Raw genomic sequence first — 17,547 nt, forward strand, 5'->3', positions numbered from 1 at the left:
CGTGATGGCTGATGTTCACCATTACCGGCTTTCAGCAGCTGGGACCTGCAGTGCATGACTCTAGCACCGCTACGATGCTCGCGGTCATGTAAAGGACGTAAATGTATGTCCTGGTGGGTGAAGTACCTCTGCCCCAGGACGTACAGTTAAGGGGTTAAAGGTAATTTATAAATATGTATAATTTTCGGGCAACAGTTTATTTAAAAAGTACCTCTCATGATCTTTTTACATTTTATAATCCTCCCAGTTCACTGCCCCATCATGATAAACCACCCCCTGCCTTTATTTTTATTATTTTTTTAGTTTTCTACCTTGATATTGCTCTGTATTTTCTTCTCAGTCTCAGTCAGATTCACAGACTCGGAAAGGGCGTTCCCCAGCAGGCATGACATCATCTGAAGACATACAGGGGAGAACTTCCTCCCTCACTCTGCCACACACAGCCCAGAGCAGTTCAGTGTGAGATGGCTATGATTGGATAAGGCTGCACATACATCCCTCAGCACTCCAGACTGCATTTCCTGATTTTGGACTTCTGCCAGGCTAGCAGGAGTCCAAAGTCTGTACAAGAGGTGGGAAGAAATGTGCTCTGGACAAGTATGGAGACCCCTAGTGGCAGCTTTTTTAAACACAAATAAACCATAGAAAACTTCATTTTTTTAAACAAATGACATTAGAAAGATTTTTTATTTACCATAAAGAGTGGAATAGCAAAAATGAGTTTTAATGACAGTGCCCATTTAAATATAACTTTTTGTGTTCATTTTCCTCCGGAGTACCCTTTTAAATGGGCACTGTCAGAATCCAAAACTTTTTGTATGTTGTACATCTTGGCAAAACATTAACCTTTCTGATATACTTCATAAAAAATGTAATCTCCTTTTTATAGAAATCATGGCTTATAAAAAAAAAAAGACCCTCTGGATGGCTACAGATTTATGCTAGGGCTGCTGATGGGAATTTTATGTGATCCTGTTTTCATCCTTTATTATCTATACCTACATTTAAATGGGCACTGTCAGAATCAGGAACATTTTACAAGTTGTACATCTTTGCAAAACATTAACCTCTCTAATATACTTCATAAAAAAAATCTCCTTTTCATAGAAACTATGACCACTAGGGATCCCCATACAATCCAGAACAAAATCATATCTAGCTGCAGTATTATCTTTGTCCCAGCTGAAGCACAGGCTGGGACAAAGTACAGTAAGTGAGGGCAGGACTAGAACTTCTCTGTGCTCACTCCTGAACTGTCTATTAGACTACAGCATGAAAACAGAGAGGAAGGGTTACAGAGCAGCCTGCAGTGATTGGATAAAAACATCCAGCACAGCACAGCAGACTCAGGGAGGAAGTGAATGCATGGTGTTGGAGGGTGGGCTCAGTGCAGACATGCCCCTTCTTGAGCAGTGTATGTCAGAACTCTTCTACAATGAAGCTGTGGCCTGTAACCCATTCAATGAGCTTTTCAACAAGGAGAGAAAAGGAGCAGGAGTATCAGTGGAGAAAGAGGCACATTTGCTAAATAAATGTATTCCAAAAATATTTAACTTGATATGCTAACTACATTAGTCTAACTACATTAGATTAGATGAGAATAGTCCTTCAACACACTAAATGGCAAACTAATAGATAGATACTTCCGACAGACTTGGATAAAAAGATCCAGCACAGCACAGGAGACTCAGCGAGAAAGTGAATGCATGGTGTTTGAGGGTGGGCTCAGTGCAGACACGCCCCTTCTTGAGCGTGAAATACAAAAATATTATAGTATAAGAACATGCATAACATTATGTATATGTATTATGGTACATGGTACAATATGGAAAAATTTATATGGTAAATCTATAATAAGCTAAAAAATTATAAAGTAGTTTAAAAATAAAAATCCTTCATACCTTACCCCACCAAAACGACTCAGGAATTGGCATGTGATCGACCCTTGCTGAGCGCACTTTCATAATCTTATGCACTTCTGATGTCAAATCAGGGAAATTCCTATTGAGATCAATGTTCTGAGCTGTCATTCGTCCATTTGTCCATCCATTGTAGCCGGCACCCTGTGAGAGGAAAGCGTTCACATATAGTTTTTGCTTTTCTATTATTGTACTACATATATATATATATATATATATATATATATATATATATATATATATACATTTTTTTTTTTTTTTAAACAAAATAAGTAGGCCCGGGCGAATTGACCGGCCGGTCCGATCGGACGTTGTCCGAGGGCTCGGCCGGGTACAGCGCCCGCCGCTACTTCTGAAGGTCCAGGACACTTGTCACGGATCCCCAGCAGACAGCGCTGCCTTCTCCTGTATGTGTGGTACATGCATATACAGGAGAAGGCAACCCCTCTGGGTGAGCCGCGTCTGCTTCTACACAGAGGAGACGTGACCTCCGGACCCACGCAGTCACTCAACGGCGCCTGCACTGTAGAGGAAGGAAGACACGAGCCCCTGCTGCGCTCCGGAGGAGAAGATCAGGTGGGACATCAGGTGAGCATAAATTCTTTTTTAACCTGGGAAGGGGGAGGGGGGGGAAACTCTGCTGCCTACACCTACTGGGGGGGCTCTAATTTTGCTGCCTGCACCTACTGGGGGGGGGGGGGACTCTAACTCTGCTGCCTACATCTTCTGGGGCGGGGGGGACTCTAACTCTGCTGTTTACATGTACTCGGGGGGAACTCTTACCCTGCTGCCCACACCTAATGGGGGGGGGGGGGGGCTTTAGCTTTGCTGCCTACTGCCTACACCTACTGGGGAGGGGGACTCTAACTCTGCTGCCTGCACCTCCTGGGGGGGGGGGACCCTAACTCTGCTGTCTACAACCACTGGGGGGGGGGGACTCTAACTCTGCTACCTACACCTACTGGGATGCTCTAACTCTGCTGTCTACACCTACGGGGGGGACTCTAACTCTGCTGTCTACACCTACTGGGGGTGGTATTCTAACTCTGCTGCCTACACCTACTAGGGGGATACTCTAACTCTGCTGCCTACACCTACGGAGGGGACTCTAACTCTGCTACCTACACCTACTGGGATGGGGGACTCTAACTCTGCTGTCTACACCTACTGGGGGAGGGGAAACTCTGCTGCCTACACCTATTGTGGTGGGGAATCCTCATGCCTACACCTACTGTGGGGGGAATCCTAATGCCTACACCTACCGTGGGGGGACCCTGTTGCCTACACCTACTGTGGGGGGACCCTGCTGCCTACATCTACTGTGGGGGGGATCCTGCAGCCTACACCTACTGTGGGGGGGACCCTGCTGCCTACACCTACTGTCGAGGGACCCTGCTGCCTACACCTACTGTGTGGGAACTCTGCTGCCTACACCTACTGTGGGGGAACTCTGCTGCCTACACCGACTATTGGGGAACTCTGCTGTCTACACCTAGTTATTCCAAGTTGATAATAGCTGATCCTTACACGCCACTTTGTATATTTTCCTTTAAATGGACTCCTAGTGTAGGTGGACTGCTGATCCTTACACGTCTATTTTATGTATATACCAGCAGCTTCATAAGAACTCTTATGCAAAATGTTGCACTTTTCAGGTGAATGCACCTGAACCATGTTGGAGTGTTGATAATTGTGTAAGTCTGTATAGTAAATATGTATATGGTTCTTGTACACAGGAAGGTATCCTCGTGTCTGTGTACATAAAAAAAATAGGTAAGGGTTGTACATAGAAAGATAGTCTAATGACTATGTACATAAAAAGTGAGTCAGAGCTGTACACAGAAAATATCGACGTGCTGCACGTGTACACTCAACACTAAAAACGTAAATGATTCCTGTACATTCAACTGTATAAAATGCTAAAGGTGTTTTAGTAGGTAACTCAACAGGGGACACCCCGGCTTCTCGGTGGGTAGTATTATTGCTACCAATCGCTAGCCCCTGTCTCAACAAAAATAATAGGGAAGATTCCCCTTAAAATAGTACTTGCACACTTAGTACTCTAAACTACTCACTTAAATGTACTACCTCAGTCTCTAGTACATACACCAAAACAAAATATTTCCCACATTCAAGTAACTCTTAGGAATTGTAGCATATTGATACCCAATTCCTGCCACTGTTAGGTACACTTCGTCTTCTTCTTTGCGTGTGTGAGATGCTCTGCCTGGCCAGTAGGTTCTCTTACGAATATAGAAGTAAACACGTAATTCATAAAGTAACCTAGGTAGGTTATGTGAAGTGCTCTAGGGGTAAGTAGCATGTAGCCGATAGACCCTAGCAGCCAACCTTACTGTGACCTAGCTTCCGGCTAGCCAGTATAACCTTTTGTGTAATAACAGGTAACTTATTGTTGGCGAATAAAATGTGTGAGATAATAAAAATATTAAGTCAGCTTGAAACTAAAAGTATAGAGAGCTGTACTAATGTTCAGTTTAGCCTCATAAAAATGTGTAGAGAGCTAATAAAATGTCTTAGGAGCTAGCAACTACATGTCAGATAGCTGCCTAATTGTCTAGTAAGCTTTAAAATGTATAATACGTTTAATAAAATGTCTAAGAAGCTAGAGACTAAAAGGTTAAATGTCTAGTTAGCACCAATGTCTAGATAGATTTCTATTGTCTAGTCCAGATACTGGTAAGAGTATCAGAAAATGTAAATGTTTTCCATGTTTACTTAGAATGTATAGCAAATTTATAGATCTGTGAACAAAAGATTGTCATCGAGCTCTCGAAGTGCTGTTAAAAGAAGTTTTCTTTATTCAAGGACCATCAGACAGGTTACACACACAGAGATAGAAGTGGCTGACGCGTTTCGCACTGAGTGTGCGAAACGCGTCAGATGCTTCTATCTCTGTGTGTAACCTGTCTGATGGTCCTTGAATAAAGAAAACTTCTTTTAACCGCACCTCGAGAGCTGGACGACAATCTTTTGTTCACATATCCACGTTTGGCCGAAGGCAGGACCAGCACGTCCGTGCTCAGGTGATACGTGTTTCCCATTAAGTGGTGAGCGGAGCTAAACCTTTCACAAGCAGTCAAATTTCAGTCCTAGTCCCTCTGTCTTAGGGGACATGCATCGAGATCGACTTATCTTAAGTAAGGGGGTTTGTGGTGTCCCAGTACCGCATCTTATCCGGTACCTGTGTATATAGGTCCCCATAGCCAGAGTCCCTAGGACATCGGGGTCCTTTTTGTCTAGTCTGCCCCTTGTCATCTTTCATCTAGATAGTCATTAAACTAATTGTTTATTCAGGGTTTATGTAAATATAATAGTACTAATGTATATAATTAGTTAATTACCTGTGCGGAGCGTAGCGGAACCTGCGGGTCAAGTGATCAGGTAAACTCTATGGTTTTTTGCTTAAGGACCTTTGGAGGTCCCTGTGACATATTGCACCCATCATTCTTTATGACGGTGAGTGACAGATATTCGGAGCAATCAGAACAACCCCGCCCATATAAGAGAGCGGCGGCCATTTTTAGTTCTGTTTCCTCGTGGGCTGTTGACAGGGAAGGATCTGCGCTGCTGTCATCAGTGAATTTAGACCCTAGCCTGGCGGCGATGGCTGATTTCTTCTTAACCGTGAGTGTATCAGTCCCTAAGCACTCTGCAAGATCACCGGACCTTATCTATCCCCTAAATCCGGACGGATCTTCAAAATTAACCATAAAATTCAGAGACTTATAATACAATTCAAGGTCCGCAACAACTGTCAGTCACTGAACTATATAGAGACTGTTTGCATGAGACTGTTATTGGGCATTGGATGTACCGCAAGCCTTTAAGTAAAATTTATCCAAGTTCAAGTTCAAGTACCTTATGGACCTTCAATCATTTTATGCATGCACCTATCGTTACTGGGAAGGGCGGCGATAAGCCGGAGAATTACCTCAGCATACTAGCCCTCAGCCTGGCGTCACGAACTATAGAGTCAACTTTAATTGCAATGCGCATGCGCAAAGTTAAAAACCGTATAGGGAAAACCGAATTGAACCGTAGACACATACGGTTCACTACGGTTCTTACTGACTTTCAACATGTTACAACAACTGTATACAGTTAAAATACGGTTTTGCACCGGTAGAACATGGTTTTGAGTACGGGGGGAAAAATAACGTCTTACAAATAAACCGCACGCAACCGGATGCATCAGGTTGCATAAGGTCTCCAATGCATTGTCTATGGTAACGGTTTCCGATACGGTTTCATACGGTTTTAAATATGAAACCGTACACAGAAACCGTGATGTGAACCCACCCTTACATCGGTGGTCTCCAAACTGTGGATCTTAATATATTACAAAACTACAACTCCCAGCATGCCCAGGAGTTGTAGTCTGTAGTTTTGCTACTTCTGGAGGTCTACAGTTTGCAGACGGCTGACTTACATTATCACATTTCTGTCCCTAACTCACTAAACATTATCTATGTGTGTGTGTGTAAATGTCTACATGTGTCATGGCAAACATATTTATTGTCCACTAGCTTCTCCAGTAATAGATGTAACTAGGGAAATGCTAACTGCTAGGAAACAAATACATTTATATTTGCATGTTTCTGGCAAAGTTGGGTGATTAACATTATGCATAATATTGCAGATACCCAGCTTTCCCAGATATCTAAATTTCAAACTTGCAACCTTAAGGCCATTATTACTGCCCAAATGTGACTGTAACTTCTGCACCCTCCATGGTGTATTTTGCTTTCAGGACATGATAGAGACTGAGTTGTAGTCTTAACACTATAGCTAACACATAGCGGTCCTGTCAGGTGGACTCACAACATGTGTGGTGTCCCAGTACTGGTACATTGTGTCAAGGTATTTTATGCCCTGTCAGATTGAGACCTCCAGTGTCCTGGGGGCTCCCCCTGCAGGGACTCAACCATTTCTAATGTGTATTTGCACTGTTATAACTTAATAATCAGTTATTAGGTATCTGTAGCTTTAAGTATGTAACCTAGCAACCTCATGCCTAGTCAGGGTATGTGAGAGTGGAGGACTGAGGGCTAGACTAAACTTTTGTGTAAGGTGTTATGTTATTACTTGTATGTAACTTTATTGTTAATCCCAAAGGAGAGACAGACAACTCTATGATCCACAGCTGCCTGGCCAAGGGGCTTTAGTTTAGCCTTCCCTCATAAGGGGTGGCATTTCCTGTGTACTTCAGTTCAGGGGTCAGCAGTTCTGGAGAGTTCAGGGGTCAGCAGTTCTGGAGAGTTCAGTGGTGCGTGGCAGAGGAGCATGGCTGTGACATCATGACCCCCACAGCCCGCACCGAGCATTTAGAACAACAAATGTTCCCAATGCTGGGGCAGTGTAGCACCCCTTTAACCCCTTAAGGACCCTGGGCTTTAAGGACCCATGACGTATGAGTACATCATGGCGTTTTCCGGTCTCTGCCGCTCACCGGGCAGAGATCGGAACAGCATGCCTGCTGAAATCCTTCAGCAGGCATGCCGTGCAAATGCCGAGGGGGGTCCCCCCCCCATGTCGACGATTGCAGAAAATCGCATGTCAATTCAGACATGCGATTTTCTCCTATTCCGGGCTGATTGGGTCTCTGGTGACCCGATCACCCGGAAAATTGTGATGATCGGAGCTGTCAGTGACAGCCCTGATTATCTTGCAGGGTAGGAGTGAAGTCGCAATGCTGCGATCTGCTCCTATCCCCTGCCCTTAGTCAGAATTGATTCTGACCAATGGCAGAGCAGGACAGTGGGTTGCCATGGCAACCCCCCGTTCTGGCCACCCCTGGATGTCGAGGGGATCGTGGGAAGAAGATGGAGGCCGGGAACAGCTGATCGTCACTGGAGACTGCTGGATTGCTCAGGTAGGGAATCGACCGTGGGGGGGGGCAATTTAAAGTGAAAGTAAAGTGATCTTTACTGTGGCAACCACTAGGAAGGCCAAACTGCAACTCCCAGCATGCTGGGAGTTGTAGTTTTGCAACATCTTGTGGGTCACAGTTTGGAGACCACTGTCACGGTAGCCTTCAAATGTTGCCAAACTGCAACTCTCAGCATGCCTAGACTGGCCAGGCATGCTGGGAGTTGTAGTTCTGTAACATCTGTCCCTTCAGATTCAGCAATTTCCATGACATTTTTGAAAATTGCTGCTTTACTTTGAAGCCCTCTAATTTTTTCAAAAAGCAAAAATATGTCCATTTTATGATGCCAACATAAAGTGGACATATTGTATTTGTGAATAATAATTAAATTTATTGGGAATTTGTAGCAACACTTGTGCCAGACTAGGTGCTGATATTTTATTGTCTGCCATGTATGCCTAAATGTTTATTGTTGTCATGTTGGAGTCCTAAAAGACTAGTGTTACTGCTCCTAATATGACTTGTTTGCCATACTGCCTGTCTATTTCTTGTAGGCGCATGTGCACCACATATTTTGGCCCCTTGGTCACTTGCACATTTACTACTTTGTATGTTTAAAATCTTTAATAAACTTTACTATTGAAAAAATAAATTTATTGGGAATATCCATTTTCCTTACAAGTAGAGAGCTTCAAAGTTAGAAAAATGCTAAATTTTCAAAATTTTCATGAAATTTGGGGATTTTTCACCAAAAAAGGATGCAAGTAACGCTGAAAATTTACCACCAAAATAAAGTAGCATATGTCACGAAAAAACTATCTCAGAATCAGAATGATAACTAAAAGCATCCCAGAGTTATTAATGTTTAAAGTGACAGTGGTCAGATGTTAAAAAAATGGCCGGGTCCTAAGGTGTAAAATGGCTGGGTCCTTAAGGGGTTAAAGGGGTACTTTGCCCCTAGACGTCTTATCCCCTATCCAAAGGATAGGGGATAAGATGTCAGATCGCGGGGGTTTCGCTGCTGGGGACCCCCGGGATCTCGGCTGCAGCACCCACCTGTTGCGGCATCCGGCAGCGCTGGAGGCTCTCATCCTATTGCCTCCCGACCACGGTGACGCGAGATCATGACGTCACGACTCCACCCCCGTGTGACATCATGCCCCGCCCCTCAATGCAATCCTTGAGGCTTGCATTGAGGGGGCGGAGCGTGATGTCACATGGGGGAGGAGCCGTGATGTCACAATGCTCCGTCCCAGTGATCGACAGTAATCAGACCCCGAGCGAACACGCTTCGGGGACTGATTCTAACGGGGTGCGGCGCGGGGTTTTTCTGCTACATGAAATGACCAAAAATCTGTAATTATGGACTTTGATATTTTTTTATGTTTACGCCATTGACCGTGCGGTTTCATTAACATTACATTTTAATAATTCAGACATTTATGCACGCGGCGATACCACATATATTTATGTTTATTTTTGTTTACATTATTGTTATTTTTTTATTTTGTAAATGGGAAAAGGGGGGTTATTCAAACTTTTATTAGGGTAGGGGCTTATTCACATTTATTGTTTTTTTTTTTTTTACATTTTATTCACTATTTTATAGTTCCCATATGAGACTATTACCTGGAATATTTTGTTTGCAAACACTGAACAATACTGAGCTGTAGCACAGCATTGATTAACGCTGACTGCAGGATTGGAGCGCTGATGTCGCGGTCGGCGTTTCACGGAAAGTAAGAAAAGTAAGCTTTGAAGTACAAACATTATTTAAAATAAGAAGTGCCCTTTTTTACTTTAGCCCCTGCTCTCTTAAATGTCTATGCACATTCCTGCTGTGCTCTAAGTACCAGGGCACTGCAATGTACATATATGCTGCATGTCCTCTTGTAGGAGTTAAAGGGATATTTCAGCGCTTAAAAAAAGATCCCTACAGGATAGGGGATAAGTGTTTGATCATGGGGTCCAACCACTTTAACCCCCCATGATTACTAAAAAAGAACCTAACTCTAATTGCTGACTGGAGCAGTGTGTCGACTTGTGCTCCATTAATTGTCTATGGGATTTTTTATGATACCCAAGCAATGCATTTAGATATCTCTAGAACTCCCATAGACAATGAGTGGAGCGCGTTCCAGCACACAGCTCCACTCAGCAAGGAGAGTAAGGTCTAGAGCTAGCAAGGGGGTAAGGGAAGGGGGGAGGGGGGGGGTCACAGAGCTCAGACTCCCTGCAATCAGATATTTATCCCCTGTCCTGTGGCATGAAAGGCATAGTGGGATTCCCTATGTGATCCTTCCTCTTTCTTCTTTCTGCCATGAGGCTTTGTGGAGCGGTGCAGATCCACTGAGGAAATTCAGCTGTGGTAGTCATGGAGTGTGAGGTGTATTTGTCAATTTGTGATGCCAGGGCACCGTTAACCTACATGGTCCAAGGTTTAGATGCAAGGTTACGGATAACTATCTTTACTTCGCTGGAGGTACCAGATCTCAAACAATACAGTCTCTGGAGGGATGGGCAGAGTGGAACCCGGGAACCTGTCACCTTGCTGGGAGTTGTAGTTGCTGTTGAATGCAGCTTTAAGATTATTAGCAGCACATGCAGACTTGAAAGACTTAACTTGACTGACTGACTAAAGAAGAGCTTTTCCCCAAGAGCTTTGCTTATCACCAGGCTTTGACAATTCACCTGAGCACCGAGGTCTTTTTCTGAGATTTGGAATTTAGTAGACTTCTTCTCCCTTGGCTTCTCCTCAGCATGCCAGCTGGAACACAGTTACCCTCACTCTGAACACAAAAAACTTCAGCTCACACTGGAACTAGACTGAACAGCTCCTCCCCCCTACACTACATAAGGGCAAGGTTTAGGGACCCCCCATTGGGGTGTCAGGCTCACCTGGTCTCTCCGCCACAATCCATTAAAGGTACAATGCATAAATTAATACATAATATTACACAGAAATACACCCCATTTTAACAGGTCAGGCAATGGAGCAGTGGGCCAAACATATAGACAGCAGGGTGCCTGATGCAATCCTAAGCCCACAGGATAGCTTTTGGTTCTGGGACACCGCACAACTAGAAAACTCCCGGCTGAATTTCATCAGTGGGAAAATACCCTAAGAGTATACATCCTAAATAAATTATATAGGTTTTACCTCCTCTGATGCCAGCTCATAGCCATCTGGGTTCATAGAAGGCAGAAGGTGGATCCTGGTGGTGTTGATCAATGTCTGGATTCTGGGATTTCCAAGAAGATATTCTGAGCACAAATACTGCGCCAAATAAATCAGTAACTCTCGTCCAACCACTTCATTGCCGTGCATGTTTCCAATGTATCTAAATTCTGGCTCAACTGTAAAAAAATTAATAAAGTGTTTGTTTTATTCTTTACACACATGGTCAACCACCCAAAATTTCAGTAAATGTTTTAAAGGGAGTGGTCTTCCAAACGTGATGGACTAACATGGAATTTTTAACCATTTGCCCTTCCACCTCCAAATATTGTTTTTAGTGCAAGGTAGCTGGCTACAACAGGAGCTCTCCCCCACTACATGTCTGCAATAGAAGTGCAGGAAAACAAAACCTTACCGCTCGATAAGCCATACCCCTCAGCTAATTGTAAGCCAAAATTGGAAAGGATCAGGAGTTAACCTCTGTGTCCCTTGCAAGATTCATAACAAACAGTTTGTTTCCCCCCAAGATGATAAATTATCACCTATGTGTCTGATTGGTCGTTGTCTGACTACTTGAACCCCACCAGAACAAAGGTCCTAAGTGCCCTTCTATAAATGGCCCAGGGGTTGAGCATGTGCACTACTGCTCCGTTTAAAGTCTACGGGACTGCCAAAAAGAATACAGTGTACAGCGTGGATTAAAACAAGTTAAAATAGGTAACTGAATGCATAGCTAATAACGCCCACCGAATGACTATTTAGTAGTGGCACCTTTTATGGTAGATGCAATATTTTGTTGGATGGTGCCCTGTACAGTACCTTGTATTGTTGTATCATACCAATATGGTATACATAAAAAATTATACACAAGTAAATACCATCATTCTGTGTCCAAATAATACCAACATAGGGTGGAGTGTTCTTTGTGGGTTTTGATTTCCGACAGGAATTTTCCCAAGGTATTTACTAAGGTTTCCCTACATTATGCTTTTTTTTACAACTGCTCTGATCTGTAGGGTTTTCCTCAGCTCAAATCTACCACATTTTCTGTGGAAACCTTAGTAAATATGTTGGGATTTTTCAAAATTGTCAGGGACACGCCCCCTTTGTTGGGGCCATGCACAGTTTCTCCCGTGACCATGCCCCCTTTTTGTAAAATCGAGGGTTTGGGGGTTTTTTTGGTCGCAAATTGTGTCGCATGGAACATGCAACACAATTTGGGCGCAAAACCCGACAAAAAAGAGTCGGGATCACGTTAGTAAATAAACTCCATAAAGTGATAAAAGCTCCCTATATAAAGTGATCTAATATCAAAGTGTAAGTAATACTGCTATACTATCAATATTAAGACTTGCGGTAGCCTCCAGGTTCAGTTGCTAGCATGACTAGCAGCAGCGATGGCTAGTGCATGCCGTGTGCACAGGTCACGTATCTTAGTCTGCTTTGTAAATATGGACAAAAATGCCACTGTGAATTGCTATCTGGATGTGTAGAGAGCAATAACACTATGGAGGTCTAACTGCATGAAGATCGAGTCAATACTCACGTAACTCATGTTTTCCCGGATTGTTGGAAAACTCGATAACAAGAAGGTCTTTTCCTTCAAAGCTCCTGCCGATGCTGTATGTCTTGGCTATGCTGGAACACTTGGCAGCAGTCTTTTTCAGAATAGTGACCATCTGTGTGTAGCTGTGGTGATTGAAGTGTATGAAGGTAGACGGCAACTGAGGAGGAGCGAGATCTTCGGGAGTGACCTCTACGTTAACTGTAAAACACAGTGACAAAGAAATATTAATCTACAATCTCACGTGATTTCAAGAGTCCTCTAGGAGTTCTGTCAACCACAGTAGAGCTCGGCGCGGGACTATTCTCTCAATGGAAAACGGTCATCTGTTCACCCACACTAAACCCAAAACACCAGGTTATAGTGCGGGTGAAAAGGAGACTGATGCAGGATCTCTGACTATACTGCATACCTGCAGTGAAGTGCCCGGTCCTGCTGGAGGCGGCCCCACTGGCTGAATTTGAATATTCATGGTCACGTGAGCACTTGTGCCTACTGAGCGCTCACGTGACCATGAATATTCAAATCCAGCCGGCGGGCCCGCCTCCAGTGCGCAATTCACCGAAGACAGAAGTGGATCTTCTGAGGGACCGGGCGCTGAACAGCAAGTATGTATATAAGTTAGAGATCCCGCATCGGTCTCCTGTTCATTCGCACTATAATTCAGAATATTGGGTTTAGTGTGGATGAATGGTATGACCGATTTCCTTTAATCCCGCTCCCACTGAATTTCTGACCATTACTGCCCACTCCTGCAAAAGTGACATGTTAATTATATTTTGATGGTCAATACAATTGGCAATTACCCAATTTACATAGTTTTTTAATTACTTTACTACTTTTAAGAAACTTTTTTCTTTTTAAAATAAATTATGCATAAAATTACCCTACACTGACACCTATGATTCATTTTCCATTTACAGAGCTATTTCTTGAACCGTGATTTTTATTGGTACCATTAGGACTTTTTGATCTCTATTTATAAATTTATACAAAGCAAATAAGCTTTCTTAAATTTTTTTTTTCCTGTTTACATCATTCAACGTATAGGATCAACAATGTTATATTTTAATAGGTAAAAACATTCTGAAGATACCAAATATGTTTATACGGTATGTTATATATTTTTTTTTTTCAGCCATTTGAAAAATGGTTAAGGGGGTGATTCAAATTTTGATTAAGGTGGGTGTTTTTTATATTTTTAAAAGCTTTTTTTTTTAAGTCTCTGTAGTAAACTTTTACTGATCAATGCTATGCTATTACATAGTGTTGATAGTGTTGTGAAGGCCTCCAGCTGCCATGGAAACCGATAGGCAACCCGCAAACATATTGTGGAGGTTTCAATCAGGCACCTTAGAGATGTGGCACCTACTGCTGAATCTCTTAAATGCCACTTAAGTGTGGCACTTAAGGGGTAATTAACCAACATCAGAGTGATCACTGATATCAGTTATTTACTGCAAGTCATCATTTATGAAGCAAGCCCAGTGGTACTCAGCCCCTAGATATGTTATCCCCTTACCAAAGAATAGAGGATAACATGTCTGATTGTGGGGAGTCTGACCGCTGGGCCCCCCCCCCCCCCTTACGGCACTGCAGCATTATTGAAGCCTGGGACTTCCGTGATGGTGATGTCATGCCACGTCCCCTCCATTCATGTCTATGGGAGGGAGCGTGACAGCTAGTATACAGACATTAATGGAGGGGGCGTGGCGGCTGGGATGGCCAGTTAGCTGGCACAGAGCAGAGTTCGTGCACCGGATGACTGGGGTGCTACAGCAGAGATCATGGGCTTCCTCAGCAGCCGGACCCCTGTGACGTCTTATCCCCTATCTTTTGGATGGGGGTTAACATGTCTAGCGATGTAGTACCCCCTTAGGTACTATACCATACATGCACCTCTAATGTCAGGAAAGGGTTAAGAAATAAATGCTGCTCTGTGATTGGTTACTATGAGACAGTTTTCTGCTAAAGAGTTTTAATGAATAAAAGCCTGTGTTTTCTGATACTACAGTCTCAGATTTTATTAAGGATGCAATAGTACAAAAGTACAAAAAAAACTGCAAAGAGAACCATGTGTATAACATATGAACTTAAAGGGGTATTCCAGGCAAAACCTTTTTTTATATATATCAACTGGCTCCGGAAAGTTAAACAGATTTGTAAATTACTTCTATTAAAAAATCTTAATCCTTCCAATAGTTATTAGCTTCTGAAGTTTTCTGTCTAACTGCTCAATGATGATGTCACGTCCCGGGAGCTGTGCATGATGGGAGAATATCCCCATAGGAACTGCACAGCTCCCAGGACGTGAGTCATCAGAGAGCAGTTAGACAGAAAACAACAACTTAACTTCAGAAGCTAATAACTATTGGAAGGATTAAGATTTTTTAATAGAAGTAATTTACAAATCTGTTTAACTTTCCAGAGCCAGTTGATATATATAAAAAACTTTTGGCCTGGAATACCCCTTTAAGGTAAATACCTAAAACTTTATAAAGGTTCCACTGTAAAATCTCAGGTCTAGACACTGGTGCAGAAAAACGCCAACAGAAAGGGTGTGATCCAATAGTTCACAGAAACTTCTTACAAATCCAGAAACTATCCAGGAAAAATGTTAGAAAGTGGAAATTCCAGGGAAGATCTGAAATCCTTTTTTTTAATGCTCCTCAGCTAAAGACTTTAACACAATTGTTTTTTTGTGCTTTTAAAAATAGAAATGACCCCAGTATTTGCCTCGTGCTGTATATAAATTGTTAACACTCACATCAGTCCATTTCCCTATCACACTTAGGACACTGACAGCAAAGGGCTCCTGGGCAAGAAGTATGTTTGGGCCATGTTTGAAGATCCACAAATCCTCCGAAAAAGAATAAAAAGAGGGTCTTTGGGGCGCACACCATGTGCCCCAAAGACCCTTTTTTTTTTTTTTTTCTCCAAAGGTTTTTTGTATCTTTGCAGTCAGTGTCCGGCCTGGATTGAACGAGACGGGTCAGTGGCAGCTTCGCAAATTGTCACAGAGTGCAACGAGGTGTTGAGCTCTTAGTACAACACCCTTAGGTAAGCAGTTTTCTTTCCTGCTACATTGTATACCTGCCTAACCAAGGATAACTGCACTAGGTAGCGCCTTGTTTTTTGTTTGGCTTTTTTTTTCTTTCTATATATGGGCCATGTTTAAGGCATATATACAGTAGGGCAAGGAAGTTTTTAGTCAGCCACCAATTGTCACGATGCCGGCTGGCAGGTAGTGGATCCTCTGTGCCAGAGAGGGATGGCGAGGACCGCGCTAGTGGACCGGTTCTAAGCCACTACAGGTTTTCACCAGAGCCCGCCGCAAAGCGGGATGGTCTTGCTGCGGCGGTAGTGACCAGGTCGTATCCACTAGCAACGGCTCACCTCTCTGACTGCTGAAGATAGGCGAGGTACAAGGGAGTAGGCAGAAGCAAGGTCGGACGTAGCAGAAGGTCGGGGGCAGGCGGCAAGGATCGTAGTCAGGGGCAACGGCAGGAGGTCAGGAACACGGGCTAGGAACAAACAAGGGAACGCTTTCACTAGGCACAAGTGCAACAAGATCCGGCCAGGGAGTGCAGGGGAAGTGAGGTATAAGTAGGGAGTGCACAGGTGGACACTAATTAAGCTAATTGGGAAGATTGGGCCAGGCACCAACATTGGTGCACTGGCCCTTTAAATTGCAGAGACCCGGCGCGCGCGCGCCCTAGGGAGCGGGGCCGCGCGCGCCGGGACAGGACCGACGGAGAGCGAGTCAGGTACGGGGACCGGGGTGCGCATCGCGAGCGGGCGCCACCCGCATCGCGAATCGCATCCCGGCTGGAGGCGGGACCGCAGCGCACCCGGTCAGTGGATCCGACCGGGGCGCTGCAGCAACGAGGATGAGGCGAGCGCTCCGGGGAGGAACGGGGACCCGGAGCGCTCGGCGTAACAGTACCCCCCCCCTTGGGTCTCCCCCTCTTCTTGGGGCCAAAGAACCTGAGGAAAAAAAAGTCAATTTTTCCGTGATGAGGTCCGATGCACATTAGGAGGGGTTCTGTGCGGAAACGCATGAGACAGTCCAATCTTTCATTGTTAATACAATAGATGTAGAGGGGTCTGGCGAGACTGGTCACAGGGACGTAGAACCTGTTGATAAGAGAGGCCAAAAAATTTTTTCCTGCAGATCCGGAATCCAAGAAGACCATAGTAGAGAAGGAGAAGGTAGAGGAAGATATCCGCACAGGCACAGTAAGACGTGGAGAAGCAGAGTTGACATCAAGAACTGTGTCACCTTTGTGCGGAGTCAGCGTACGTCTTTCCAGGCGGGGAGGACGGATAGGACAATCCTTCAGGAAGTGTTCGGTACCGGCATAGGACAGGCAAAGATTCTCCATGCGGCGTCGTGTCCTCTCTTGAGGTGTCAGGCGAGACCGGTCAACTTGCATAGCCTCCGCGGCGGGAAGCACAGGAACGGATTGCAGAGGACCAGAGGAGAGAGGAGCCGGGGAGAAAAAACGCCTCGTGCGAACAAAGTCCATATCCAGGCGGAGCTCCAGACGCCATCCGGAAGAACGCATGTCAATGCGAGTGGCAAGATGAATGAGTTCATGCAGGTTAGCAGGAGTTTCTCGTGCGGCCAGAACATCTTTAATGTTGCTGGATAGGCCTTTTTTAAAGGTCGCGCAGAGAATCTCACTATTCCAGGACAACTCGGAAGCAAGAGTACGGAACTGAATGGCGTACTCGCCAACGGAAGAAACACCCTGGACCAGGTTCAGCAGGGCAGTCTTGGCAGAAGAGGCTCGGGCAGGCTCCTCGAAGACACCACGGACCTCAGCGAAGTAGGACTGGACTGTGGCTGTGGCAGGATCATTGCGGACCCCATCAAATTTGTCCGGCAGGGACAAGCAGGGGTTAGGAGCGGCCGGTTGCTGCGGAGGAGTTGCAGGAGCCGGCGGAGGAGATGGTTGTTGCAGCTGTAGCTGTGACTGAATTTGCTGTATCT

The 17,547-nt window shown here is 44.5% G+C and overlaps 1 protein-coding gene across 1 annotated transcript in view; it reads right to left on the reverse strand.

Annotated features, from left to right (window-relative positions):
* Window positions 1-17,547, reverse strand: part of CPZ (carboxypeptidase Z) — a 90,861-nt gene that overhangs the window by 47,888 nt on the left and 25,426 nt on the right. The window contains exons 4-6 of the mRNA XM_056551582.1: window positions 12,534-12,752; window positions 10,970-11,166; window positions 1,902-2,063 (exon numbers count right to left, since the gene is read on the reverse strand). Of these exons, the coding sequence (XP_056407557.1) occupies window positions 1,902-2,063; window positions 10,970-11,166; window positions 12,534-12,752 (578 nt within the window). The remainder of the gene's footprint in view (window positions 1-1,901; window positions 2,064-10,969; window positions 11,167-12,533; window positions 12,753-17,547) is intronic.

The sequence above is a fragment of the Hyla sarda genome, chromosome 1, assembly GCF_029499605.1.
Source record: "Hyla sarda isolate aHylSar1 chromosome 1, aHylSar1.hap1, whole genome shotgun sequence".
NCBI lineage: Eukaryota > Metazoa > Chordata > Amphibia > Anura > Hylidae > Hyla > Hyla sarda.